Genomic DNA, 14678 nt, shown 5'->3' with positions numbered 1-14678 from the left:
AAATATCGAGCAGCCCTAATAATGTGTGCAAAATCAAAACCAAACTGCATATTAGCGGTTTTAGCTAAACAATGCTAGCCAATCAAATAATCAGAAATGTAATCCATACTGTCTACAGCAGAAATATTGACTCTGAAGCCACTATTTCATATACTGACGTATTCGTTTAATATCCACATGCATTAGCTCAATCAGCTTTGCTTTGTGTGATTTGATCTGAAAAAACATGTTGGAGTTTTCTGTGGTTGTTTGACTTGAAATTAGTGAACTCTTAATGTCAACACACACAATATTACAAATCATAAATCAACCAACAAACCGCTACGCACTGACCAGAATCAAGCAGCAGCATGTAAATCTACACACTCTCAATCTAAAAATAGTTCCTCATCACTGAAGTATGTGGTCATAACAGTGCGAGTGTTTTCCTCAAGCATTATGAAGCTCAAACGAAGCATTTACTTACGGAACGAGATCTGATATCTGACTGGCGTATTTCCCATACTCCCCTGGGGCGGTCCATTCTCTACCCGTCTAAATGAAATAGAGGAACCGTATTTATTAAGTGCGTGCACCTGCCATGAAGTAATTGTAAAGTCAACAATGGTCTCACAAACCTTCCCAACGTATGCAATGAGCTTCAGATTATCGGGATTGTCATCATCACTGAGCCAGAACTCACTGTTGTCATCAGACGCCAATGCAAATAGGAAGTCACCTGTCGAGCAAACAGAGCCATTAACAACTAAACACAATCTCACGGTATGTGTGTGTGTGAATTTGAGTTAAACAGACCATCAGTATAAGGATGTATGTAGCCAAATATCCTGAGTCCATAATTTGTCCAGCTGGGAGACACAGCAAGCTTCTTCACAGTTGTACGACTCTACAAAGATAAAAAAAAAAAAAAAACTGGACCTATTAATTAATTAATTAATTCATTCATTCATTCTCCTCGGCTTAGTCCCTTTATTAATCAGGGGTCACCACAGTGGTATGAACCGCCAACTTATCCAGCATATGTTTTACGCAGCGGATTCTCTTCTAGCCGCAACCAAACACTGGGAAACATCCACACACTCTCAAATTCACACACATACACTACTGCCAAGCGATGCACAGTAAGAAGATCGCTGGTTCGAACCTCGGCTCGGCTCAGTTGGCGTTTCTGTGTAGTGCATGTTCTCCCTGCGTTCGCGTGGGTTTCCTCCGGGTGCTCTGGTTTTACCCAGTCCAAAGACATGTGGTAGAGGTAAATTGGATAGGCTAAATTGTCCGTAGTGTATGAGTGTGTATATGAATGAGTGTGTGGATGTTTCCCTGGGATGGGTTGCGGCTGGAAGGGCATCCGCTGTGTAAAAACGTGCTGGATAAGTTGGAGGTTCATTCCGCTGTGGTGACCCCGGACTAAGCCGACAAGAAAATGAATGAATGAATGAATGACACTACTGCCAATTTAGCTTATTCAATTCACCTAAAGCACATGTCTTTGGACTGTGGGGGGACTCGGAGCACCCAGAGGGTAAAAATACAATGTAATATAATTAATATATAATATAATTAATTATATATAATATAATTGTCTTCAAATGTACATATCGCAATGGTTCCCAATAAATGCACAACTTAATGCCACAGCGGAATGAACCGCCAATTTATCCAGCATGTTTTTTTTATACGCAGCAGATGCCCTTCCAGCCACAACCCATCTCTGGGAAACATACACACACATTCACACACACACACACACACACTCATACACTACGGACAATTTAGCCAACCCAATTCACCTGTACCACATGTCTTTGGACAGTGGGGGAAACCGGAGCACCCGGAGGAAACCCACGCGAGCGTAGGGAGAACATGCAAACTCCACACAGAAACGCCAACTGAGCCAGCGACCTTCCTGCTGTGAGGCGACAGCACTACCTAATGCGCCACTGCGTTGCCTAAAGTCATGTTCAGAAAACAAAAACACAGCAGAGTAGTAACTCGAATCTAAAGTGTTTCTGTTTCCCTGGTTGTTCTTGATGCTTTCAGGCTCAGTGGAGCAAAGTGGTGGTCATATTTATTGCATTTATTTACATTGTGGAATAAAAACATGGTTGTTTGTTGTAATAATACTTTTTTTTTTATCCTGAATTAATAATGAACTTAAATAGGTTACAACATTTTTTAAATGAATCACAAATATAATATTGCATTATTTAGCATGACATCACAAATCACATTTTTCTTCATTATTAAAGAGCACTAGAGAAAAAAAAAAAACAGCACAGAAGATTAAAAATATTTTTATATTTTACAAAGATAAACTACAAAGATAAACAAAAAAAGGGATGTTATTGAATTGAAATTTAAAAAGTAGTGAGTTTAAAAACTATAAAAGTGGATGGAGACGTTCTTCAGGCAAGCAACCGAAATAAAAACGCTAAATACTTAAAATGAAGACTTTAAATTAAATATAAATTAAAGCTAATTATAAAGCTGTGAATATCTGACCAATCTAGATAACCAATACAGAAATATACAGTGCCACATACGTGAGGATACAGTGGATAATGTAGATTCTTCCGTAGTTGAGCTATAGACGAGCCACACCAGTCGTCGAAAACGTGAAGATTAGCTTGTCCTTTATACTGCGGCAAACACAACAGAAATTTCCATTAGTCAATAGAACTAAAAAAACAGAGACTGCAAAGAGCATAAACAAATTTGATAAAGTGTTGAACAATTGAACATCAACATAAGATTTAGGTCATTTTTGTTCATTTCAAGTTTTTTGAGTCGTTCATCAAGGAAAGGCACAAGCCGATCATATGCGTTTAGAGCCAGAAAAAGAATTGATCCGTTCATCTCACGAGTCCTCTATCGGGTCTGACTCATTCGTTCATCATGGGCCAATCACATGTGTTTAGAGCCGGAAAAAGATTTGAATTGAAAGGTGAATTAATTATGACTTCTATAGGCTCAGACTGTACATTTGTTAAGATTATATGTGACTGTCAGTGTAACGTGAACGAATCACTGACATTTGAATACACAAAGAGGTGAGCTGTGCAATGAGACAAAAATATCTTCATAGACAAAAGAGCAGGTAAACATTGAATTATTATTTTCTTCTTCTTATAGTGTTCTATTTATGACTTATTTGTCGTGCGATCAACCTTTTGGGCTAGTTGTTGATGTGTTTGAAAGCAATTCGTAACATTTTATGAATATTTTGGTAAATTGAACCAAATGAACGAATTGACTCAAAAAGATTTGTTCATCTTGATGAACTAGACTAAAAGATCCGAGTCAGTAAAATGATCCGAACTTCCCATCACTACTGTCAATCTGAATTCAAAAGAAAGTCTTTGCCTTCAGTTGCAGAAAACATGACAGTATTAACGCTGAAGTTCTCAAGAAATACATTCGTCTTGTGCTCAAGAGCAAACATCAGCATATTTTATATTATAAAATTATTTATATATTATAAAATAAAATCATGTTTTGGAGACAAAAAAAAGAGAATATCTTCTGTTCTGCCATGTGTTGTAATAATTCTTTCCAGCTTAATTCTAGATTTTATGCAGACTGTGAAACATGTTCGAATTCATGTTTTTTCCATGAAGGTCTATGAGGTACACCAGGGGTGTCCACACTCGGTTCTGGAGGGCCAGTGTCCTGGAGAGTTTAGCTCCCTCCAACCCTCATCAAACACACCTGAAGCAGCTAATCAAGCTCTTACTACATACAAGAAACTTCGGGGCAGGTGTGTTAAAGCAAGTTGGAGCTAAATTCAGCAGGACATCGGCCCTCCAGGAACGAGTTTGGACACCCCTGGTCTTTCATAATCTCTTAACTATGCTTTAGTTTAGTCTGTATTTCAGAGGTCGCCACAACGGAATGAACCCCCAACTATTCCGTTTTGCACAGCGGATGCCCTTCCAGCGGCAATCTAGTCCTGGGAAACACCCATACACTTACATTCACACACACTCATACACTACGGCCAATTTAGTCATCCAAATCATGTATAGCGCATGACTGTGGGGGAAACCGGAGCACGAGGAAACCCACACCAACACAGGGAGAACACTCTACATAGCTAAATACTGAGCCACCAAGTCGCCTACTTTAATAATAAACTTAAAAAAACAAACAATAAAATCTCAATGCAAAGTCATATCCAATATTTGAAGTTCAGGATTACACACATTTCTGTGCAAAAGAATGAACGCAAGCCTGTTTTAAATGTGAACACAACAAATACACAAGCTACAAATACATACAAATACATACAAATACATAAAAAGATTTATTTTGTTAAACCCCCTGGACTATTAATGCATAAAGTTAATAATATTATAATGCTTAAATCAATTTAAACAGCAAATGACCATAAACGTATAGTTGAAGGCAAAATTATAACCACTGTAAGACTTTCCAAGTGAAATTTTCACAGCATTTCCTATAATATTTTTTTCTTTTGGAGAAAGTCTTATTTCTTTTAGATTGGCTGAAATAAAAGCATATTTAAACTAATTTTTAAGGTCCAAATTATTAGCCCCCTTTTTCCACAATTGTCTACAGAACAAACCATTGTTGTCCAATGACTTGCTTAATTAACCTAACTTGTCTACTGAAGGGAGAAGCAGGACGTTTCTGGAACTACGTCATGTTATTAATATCATTCAAGATTTTTAAACTAATTATTTTTATAAGTTATTATAATTATTATAAAGATTCTTACAACCATTCAAGATTTTTAAAATGAAACTCTGATGCATTATTTGCTTTTGTTCACATCTCAGACTGTTCTACCTATTGAAGTTAAATATCAGTGATAACAGAACACGGGTTGCTCTACAATTATATATTTTTATTATGGCAAGAATAAAAGCAAAAAAAAAAAAAAAAGTACACCTACAAAAAAAAAAAAAAAAAAAAAATATATATATATATATATATATATATATATATATATATATATATATATATATATATATATATATATATTTTTTTTTTTTTAATAGATTTAGCCCACTCCACTATTTATTTATGCTTATATGCCAAGGCAATAATGGTCCAACATTTCTGACTATTATCACCAATAGCCTAGAAAAACAGGGCATCAGTATATTGTAAAATGATAGGTTCAAATATTTTTTTTCCAGTTATCAAAGAAATAATTTGCTAATTAATTTTAGTTTTGTAAAAATTGTTTATATCTAAAATTGTAATATATACATCAGCTTAAAACCTATGAACGGCGAGAAAAAACATATTTCTATAATTGTGTATTAAAACCACTTGCGTCTCCACTTTTACCATGGCCTCTCTTTTGGTTTTAACAAAGTCATCCCTCAAGTTTTTCTAAACTTTTGAACAAAAACGGTCCTCCTTTCCCAAGGCTGTTGCAATTTCTAGCCAAGAATTACTGGTCATTAGGTTAACACAATGGTCATGCATGCACAGATAATAAAGATGTCTGTATAGTCATACCCTTTCAGGCAAAATCTCTTCAAATGGATAAATATTCAACTCAAATGAAATTTTGTGTGCTTCGCCAGCCAAAATCATGTTACGCATCCAATACGAACCTCCGCAAACTCCGCGATGATGTCACATTCGTGGCGTGCACTCTAGCGAACGCGTAATAAATCAGGCTTTAGCTTAAATAACCTAGCTAATCCTTTAAATTCCACTTTCAGCTGAATATACTAGCATCTTAAAAAACAACTATAAATATATTATGCACTGACATCCTGGCAAAAACAAAAGAAATTAGTTAATAATACTATTATTTTTTTTTAAAAATGCTAAACAGCACTTGGAAAATATTTTTAAAAGAATTAAAATTTCACAAAGCGCCTAATAATTTGGACTTTAACTCTACATACAGAATGATAAAAAATGTATAGCCACATGTGTGATGTTTAAAATAGTACAGCGACACCAGAGATACACGGAGTCATGCTAAATTTAACAAGCCGTCAAAAGTGTTGCCAAAGACACACAGAAAAAGCCGCTGGCGACATTACATTACATGCACATCAACAGATCATGCACACTGAGATATGAGTGGCAGAAAAATTGCAACCCATAGTATTAGGGGGTTTTCAGAGGCACGTAGGATAATTATTTGAAGCTGTAATAGCATTATTTGCGGATATGCATCATATTAAAGCAATGTTATGGTCACCATGATAGTACATTCCACGTGTATTACTGTCATTAGCTAATTAAAATAAATAAATAAAATGCACAGCCATCATATTCATTAAAATTGCTGTTATGTCATCTTGTGTTGGATGACAGATGAATGTTTAGGAATGGTAGGTGTTGGTGATAATATAACCAAATACCTTTTATGACACTCACGGTGTTATTTAGGATCACGGTGTGTATTGAAATTTGTGGTTAGTCCAGTTAATCACATGGTTTATTGAGGTTAAGTGACATAAGTGGCCTTTTGAGATGTGCTCCCATTGTATCTTCTAATCAAATAAAAAATATAGCTGCATAAATATAATACACCTTTTTTTAAAAGGATAGTTGACCTAAAAAGAAACTTTACAGGCAATTTACTAACCCTCAGGTCAATTGAGATGTAGAGTGAAAGTAAAATTTATTCAGACATTAATTTTATCTACAGATGAAGTCACAATGAGTCGCCCTCCAGTAAATTCTTTTCTTTTTTTAAATATTTCCCAAACGATGACAAAACGGAGACATGAATTCTTCACAGTATTTCCTATAATATGTTTTCTTCTTCTTATCTTATTCTGGCTAGAATAAAAGTGGTTTATGATTTATTTAAAAAAATTTAAGGTCAATACTATTAGCTCTCTTAAGCAATATTACGATTGTCTACAGAACAAACCATTGTTATACAATGACTTGCCTAATTACCCTAACTTAAAACCCTGATTAGCCTAGTTACGCCTTTAAAATGTAATTTTAAGCTGAATACTAGTACCTTTAATTGTATATTATCGCAGTTTATTTGCTATCACTCAGCAATAATATTAGAAAAATTTAGCAATTAAATAACTGTCTTAACATAAGAAAGACACAAAAAATGGTCCATGAGCCAAGAAGTGTATCTGAACATTGGCTTGTGATCATTAAAGACACCTGTGATCGAGCAAGTTACATCTTACAGATATCTGGGGTTCTATATGGCCAGTGTTTTCTGTTGGAGAACACACACTGACAGCTTGTGCACACAACTACAACAGAGGCTTTATTTTTAAAAAGGCGGAGATTGTATGGGGTGGGTAGCAATCTCTTGCTTATTTTTTACCGAGCTATGTTTAAAAGTCTTATTCACTATGGAATCAAAGTCTGGTTTTGAAACCAGTGTGCTCAATTGAAAAATAAATTGGTTCATATTCAAATAACAGCCGTGAAAATCATAGGAATAAAACAACATGAGTCCATACAGATCAAGGTTATAATAGTTTTGGATTTTTCATTAGTTTTAGTTTCTATTTAGTTTTGACTTTTTGTTTTCAAATTCATTTAGTTTTAATTAGTTATTAGAGGCAGATTTACTAGTTTTTATTAGTTCCTATATTTTGAAATTATTTAGTTTTAGTTTAGTTTTTATTAGTTTCAGTATTAGTTTAAATTTTTTTTTTCTAAATAAGGATATTTGTTTAGTGCAAGATTCAAAATCAACAGAATAAATTTTGCATAATAAAACTCAACCATAGATTTTTTAAAACATGTATTCAGAGGACACATGAACACTATCATCTACCCATCCTCAAACTCAAATACAACAGCCCACAACAGGCAGCCTTAAGTACAATATGTGTGCAAGGCTGCTTCTGAGGTTAGATACACAGTAGTGATGGGAAGTTCAGATCTTTAACGTGGATGGTAGGACTCAACATTATGTAGTCAGTAATAGTAATTTGCGTGCTCGAATTATTTTTTTTTACAACTAAAAGGCTTACAGTAATAGATGTAAACATAGATGTAAACAAATGAGGTTTTTGCTATATTTTAGCAATTTTTGTTAGCTTTGTATGTACACAATACAGTTTCATTTAGTTCTAGTTTTTTAAAAACTCATTTTATTTCAGTTATTGACAATTATTTTAAATTTTAGTTTTTGTTTTTCTTTCGTTTTCGTTAACTATAATAACCTTGATACAGACTCCATATGAACAGGCAGTCATGAGAAGAGCAATAAATATTAGTGCTGATTCCAAACATCCTCTTTTCAGTGAATATCAGCTGTTACCATCAGGAAAAAGACTGAGAATGCCAATGTTTAAGATCAATAGATTGAAGCTTTTGTTTGTTCCTAGCTTAATAAAACTGTTGAACTCTACCAATAAAACTGCACCTGTAGCACATTAGCACCTGACTGTGTTCTGTGCTTTATACATTTCATATTTACAGTTGAAGTCAGAATTATTAACCTAATTAACCTGGTTAAACCTTTAAATGTCACTTTAAGCTGTATAGAAGTGTCTTGAAAAATATCTAGTCAAATATTGTTTACAGTCATCATGGCAAAGGTAAAATAAATCAGCTATTAGAAATGAGTTATTAAAACTATTATGTTTAGAAATCAACTGTGTTGAACAAATCTTCTCTTCGTTAAACAGAAATTGGGAGAAAAATAAACAGGGGGGCTTATAATTCAGAGGGGGCTAATAATTTTGACTTCAACTGTATATTCGGCCTTGTTTTGAAAATAATGCATGTTCATAATTGTTTGTTCTTAATTGCTTGGCTTGTTTTATTTATTTTATTGTCTGCTTAGAGCAATGTTGTAGTACCTTTTTGCCTAAGACAAATTTCTTTTTGGGGACAAATAAAGTTTATTCTTTCCTATCCTATCCTATCCTATCCAAATATGACAAGAACTCATATTTAAACTGTGTCAGATTAAATTCATTTTCATATTTCTTGTAATCTTTGAAAGAAAAGTGAATATGTGATCATTTAAAATCATCCAAAAAGAATTCAGACATTTGTTAGCATGACTAAACACTCATCAGTAATTTATTGGTCCTCAACGAAAGCCTTTGCTGTAAACCAGACTCATGCAAACCTCATTGTTTCCACATATTCGCTGTGGCAGCTTCTTCACATCCTGTTGGTTTTAAGTTGACGCAGCACAAGTTTATTGGAAATACATGCTTCGGCCCACATTTTTGCAAAACAAAATGTACTGTTTGACTGCAGTTTCTAGGTAAAACAAATGCTATGGTGCAGAAGGACGCCAACAACTTTTTTTGCTTTTCACACTAATGATATCTACAGGGATATTATCGATGCTTAGTCTTCAGTCTGTTAAAATTCTTGATTCTGATTGACTCGATTAATTAAAGACTATTGAATACACAAGACGTGTCATGTGATGTCATTTTGAATGGGGAGAAGTGTAACGGTCAATATTGCACATAAAGAAAAAAGGAGCCAATCACAAATGGCTATAGGCCAGTGATGTCCAAACTCGGCCCGGGAGGGCCGGCATCATGCAGATTTTAGCTCCAACTTGCCTAAACACACCTCCAAGGATGTTTCTAGAAAGCCTATAAGAGCTTGATAAGCTAACCCAGGTGTGTCTGATTGGGGTTGGAACTGAGAAACGCATTTTCAATGAGCTAGGAGTGGTATGAAGAATATGGGTAAAATATGTCACAGTGCAATATGTTGCCATCCTCACTTGCATATAAAGTGCCCAACACCCAATAAAGAAAAATAACAAAAATCAAATATTATATCTGGTTTCCAGTGGTGTGAAGTAAAAAAAAAAATACAAATACTCAAATGACTGTAATTGAGTAGTTTAAGGAATTGTACTTTACTAAGTTATGTGTACTTTTACTTTCCCTTAAATACTTAGTGCTGAATTTAGTGCTGTACCTGTACTTTTACTCCAATACTTTCCTTTAACATGTAGGCACTACTTTATTATTTTTCTTGTGTATAATCATTGGCTAGTAGAGATACAGAGGACTAGAAGTAGAATAATCAGTTCAGGGATTGTCATCCAATCAAATCACATAGAAAATTGCATTTTACTGAACAACCTCAAGACACAAATTCATTACACGCAATGATCCAGAGACTGTTTAGACTTCATATCTCTGATGAGAAGATGGCGGATGTTTACAGTATGATGACTGGAATCACCAAATGATCTTAAACATTTACGAAATGCACTACAGAATGTTACGTTTTCACACACACACATGCACAAATTGAAACATCAACCTTTCACAGCGTAATACTCGCTACTATTGAGTACTCTCAAAAGGGCTACTTCTTACACATACTTTGAGAGATATTTACAACAGATACTTTTACTCTTCCTGCAATGTATTTTGGGGTAAGTAAATGGTAAATCTATTCGAGTAAAATTTTTCATTACTCTTTCCACCACTACTGGTGTCTGATTTTTGGTTTGACCCCATCTGACTTCATTAAAAAGCAAAAAAATTTACAAGCAAAAAAATTACCCCTTTGACAAGACATTTGAGTCGTTTGAACCTTTTTACAATATTATTGCTTTTAATCCACTGCCTCAAAAAGAGATGATATATTAAATGCATATATACTAAATATATTATCATCTTGGAATTAAAAGGTTCTACAGTATCTACGTTCTGAATGATTTTGAGATATTGAGCTTTAAAGTTTTTGCACTCCATAGCAAACAGTGTGTGTGTAACATTTGTTTTTTTTTAAATAAAAAGTCTTAAAAATGTAAACAACTTATAAAAAAAAATTCCCATAATGTAAATAAGTTTAATAAGAATATGTCAATAACTCAATTTTGACAAAAATGTCAGATAAGAACCTTATAATTCTAAGGTGACAAGATATATATATATATATATTAGGGCTGTTAAAATTAGCGCGTTAACGTATGTGATTAATTTGAATTATTTAACGCAATAAAAAAATAATGCAAATAACACAGTTGCCGTTTTTTTTATTTCCTGTTGTGGCCGACGTGTGTTCAGGGACGGTGCATGCATAGAGGCGACCTAGGCAGCCGCCTTGAGCAGCAGAATAGTGAGCGAACCCCCCGGTCCTCACTTTCATACGCTACACACACCCCCCCTCCCTCACGGTCCTTACTTTCAACCGCTAACCGGTCACTTTCGTGTTGAGGGCTGTGTGATTGCCGTTTGCCTAGAGCACCAGTTCATCTTCCTCTGGCCCTGCGTGTGTTTAACGTGCAAAGAAATTTGGATAAGACCAAGGACGCGCTTTTAGAAGGAAAGTTTCAGTATAAAACAATTAATGTCGCATCACCAGGCTATCCTGCTTTTCCTCCAGAGTTTCATACAATTTCGGGAGTTTCATTTTTATTCTTTAGACTTTAACGGCAGTTCAGCAATTCACTCTCATTCAGCATATTATCATTCAGGATGTTTTAATAGAATTTGATACCACATTGCGAACGGAAAGAAAAACCTCCGCATTTTGGGACTCGCGTGATTTTTTAAGATAATCAAAAACCGCTGCTTACATGGTAGACTCTTAATCAATATTATCTTAATCATAAAAGCGGAGTATTGGTGTCCATGTAAATGTACTCAGTGAAAGTGGCAGATGAAGTCGCAACCTGTCAAAGACAGCCCAATTCCCTGTCTTTAAGCTACTTCCATGAGCCCTCACATTTCATATGTTTGACATGTTTCCCCCTACACGCAACTTTTGTAAAGCGTCTGCTTCACGTTGCTGTGGCAAAAACATTGCTTGTAAAAGACAGCCAGCTTAGAATGCTTAGTTTAAGAAAATTTGATGAACGTGATTGTGCATGTTGATGAATCTAAAGGGATCCCTTGCTCATCGCGTGCACTGTCTCTGTGTATCTCTGTGTGTGTGTGTGTGTGTGTGTGTGTTTGTAATCCACTAATAATCCAACATGAAAATCATTTTTGTTTGTTATTGGCATTGATTGTTTTGAAATTAAAATGACACTTACATACCTGTGTTTTTATTTCTGTAATAAATAAAGCGTTTCATGATTAATCATGATTAACTACAAAAAAAGTGTGATTAATTAAGGTAATTTTTTTAATCATTTGACAGCCCTAATATATATATATATATATATATATATATATATATATATATATATATATATATATATATATATATATATATATATATATATATATATATATATTTAACAGTTAAAGTTCCTGCACAGACTTATCATTTCACTTCATAAAACCACAATGTAAAATCAAGAGCCTTTTTATTTTTTGATAATGAAAGTGGTATTGAGAAACATTAGATGAATCACCAAAACCATCCTTTACCTAAACTAAGCTTTATGTTCTACTGAATTTATTTTAAATTATTTGGCTGAACTAATTTGATCCCATTGGCATCTTGCCATCTCCATCCAGCATTTTACATCCCAAAACGCACATAGAAGTATGTGGATGCTATTGTGGCATCATTATTACCTCTGTCCTCCACGTCTGTTGAGTGTTTTTTGGTGTCCACTTGTCTTTCTCCTGATTCTCAGAGAAGTGATCTTCTTTAACCTGTAAAAATGCACACGCAAATCACACACAGACTTTGTTCATGAACCTACAGGACATTCCAGCAGCATTTTGGATTTCATTTGGAAGCTAATTCACATGGCAACTAACTAGAGATGCATTTATATCTGTAGTATGTAGATTTTCTGCATGTATGAGAAACCAGAAGGAATATGCAATGTAATGTGCTCATTTTGACAGGCCATTTCACAAACTAACCAGAATAAAAAAAAAAACCTCATTATTTTTAACCCTACCATGATATAAACCTGATTTCTGCATGCAACAAGATAATAAGTTTTTACCGAACGTTGAGCAGCAGCAGCTTTTGCCCAGACAACAGATTCACCACGGATGGTTACTTCTAGAAGAGAAACAGAGCAAATATTTAGTTGAGTAGCCAATTAATTACTTAAACCTGGCCGACCATGTGTGTGTGTTTGATCCATGACAGCGACATTAGATTGCCATTGATGGTGTAGGATTTCTGCACATAGACGGAAACTGATTCCTTGTTCACATCAATCTTTAACAGCAGGGAAGCATTAACTTACACTCCATCAATCTCTCCCTCACACACACGCACACACACACACACACACACACACACACACACACACACACACACACACACACACACACACACACACACACACACACACACACACACACACACACACACACACACACACACACACACACACACACACACACACACACACATCCAATTGGACTGCAATCATATTAAACCACAAACAAATATTGATTATTATACAAAAACTTTGGCTACATCATCAACATCATTAATGAAATTAAATGCAAATTTGAAAATAAATTTAAATCTGTGGCAAAATATCTAATATTTTTCTTGTGGTTGCCAGATGTTAAGACTTTCAAGCCTGTTTTACTTTATCTTCCTAACCTGGCAACCGTGAGATTGTGTCTGCTCTGTAATGAAGAAAAAAAAAAAAAAAAACACAGAAGAGCACATGGAGTTTAAAAAGTGTGTGAGACATTTAGTTTGAGCCCTTAAGAAAATGGGTTTCCAGATACATAAAACAAGCCACTTCATGGTGCTGCTTTCCCATATTCTGCCAAGATGATGTTCAAGCAGTTAAAAGTGACATCAGATAAAATGTTCAATTTTGTAAGTTTGTGTGCGTTTAGCTAGGTTGTTATTGTGTTTGTCAGTTCAGACAAGTTGAAAATAAAAACATGAAGCTTGTTTTTTATAAACTGACTGTATTTATGTGCCACAATTGACCTTATTGAACTTTGTGCCGGTTTATATGTAACCAGCTACATCTTCACATGTGCCTGCCTCTTTTCATTTTTCATATATTTAGACATTAGTTTGAATACATTTTTCATTAGCTATGTTTCCATCCACCTTTTTTTATGAGTATTTCAGATGTGCGCATAAAAAAATGGTTGATGGAAACGGCAAGATACACATTAATTTTGAAAATGAGCATAAAAAACGTATGTGCATAACAGAGTAGGATAAACTTTTCGACAAAAAAAAGATGCGTATACTACTACGATGGAAACACTTTTACTGAACAAATTCCAGTATGTGCATTAAAAAGGTCATGTGATTTTTATAAGATCATGTGATGATAAAAATGTGTGTGAATGGACAAATCAGCAGGCTGGACACACTGTAAAACATCTGAAATTATGTTTTGGTCATTCTAAAATGCCGTAACCATTTCAGTATTAGTGTTATTATATTATTAATGACCTCCAGAATCAAGAGCAAATACACAAATAAATAAATAAATAATAATAATGCAAACTATAGAAGACTCGTTAATATAAACAAGCTAAAACTGTGAATGTCCTGGGATTTTACATTTTTTTAAAAGAAATATCAGCATATCTCTGTTTTCTGGCATAAGCCGAGATCTTTGCACATTTACAATGTCCCCTGCTGAAAAAAAAAAGGCTTTCACTGAGGACTAAAATGCCTGGTGTAGAGCGGTAAGCTTTTCCTAAACAAGAAAGCAGTGTGTACAGAGGTGGTCAATAGGCCCTCTGCTCCAGGGGACTGGCCACTGACATAAAAAACGGATTATAAGTTACTAAACGTATGTGCATAACTAAGATAACCTTTTAATTTGATAAGAAAAAGATGTGTATAAACTACGATGCAAA

At 34.6% G+C, this 14678-nt stretch overlaps 1 protein-coding gene across 2 annotated transcripts in view; it reads right to left on the bottom strand.

Annotated features, from left to right (window-relative positions):
* Window positions 1–14678, bottom strand: part of b4galnt3b (beta-1,4-N-acetyl-galactosaminyl transferase 3b) — a 59296-nt gene that overhangs the window by 26938 nt on the left and 17680 nt on the right. For both annotated transcript variants that reach the window (XM_001342847.9, XM_073930237.1), the window contains exons 2-7: window positions 12827–12885; window positions 12444–12524; window positions 2544–2639; window positions 796–886; window positions 618–718; window positions 467–534 (exon numbers count right to left, since the gene is read on the bottom strand). In XM_001342847.9, coding sequence (XP_001342883.4) covers window positions 467–534; window positions 618–718; window positions 796–886; window positions 2544–2639; window positions 12444–12524; window positions 12827–12885 — 496 coding nt within the window. The remainder of the gene's footprint in view (window positions 1–466; window positions 535–617; window positions 719–795; window positions 887–2543; window positions 2640–12443; window positions 12525–12826; window positions 12886–14678) is intronic.

The sequence above is a fragment of the Danio rerio genome, chromosome 18, assembly GCF_049306965.1.
Source record: "Danio rerio strain Tuebingen ecotype United States chromosome 18, GRCz12tu, whole genome shotgun sequence".
Classification (NCBI taxonomy): domain Eukaryota; kingdom Metazoa; phylum Chordata; class Actinopteri; order Cypriniformes; family Danionidae; genus Danio; species Danio rerio.
The sequence above is the reverse complement of the archived record's forward strand: the minus strand, read 5'-3'. Positions and strand labels throughout refer to the sequence as shown.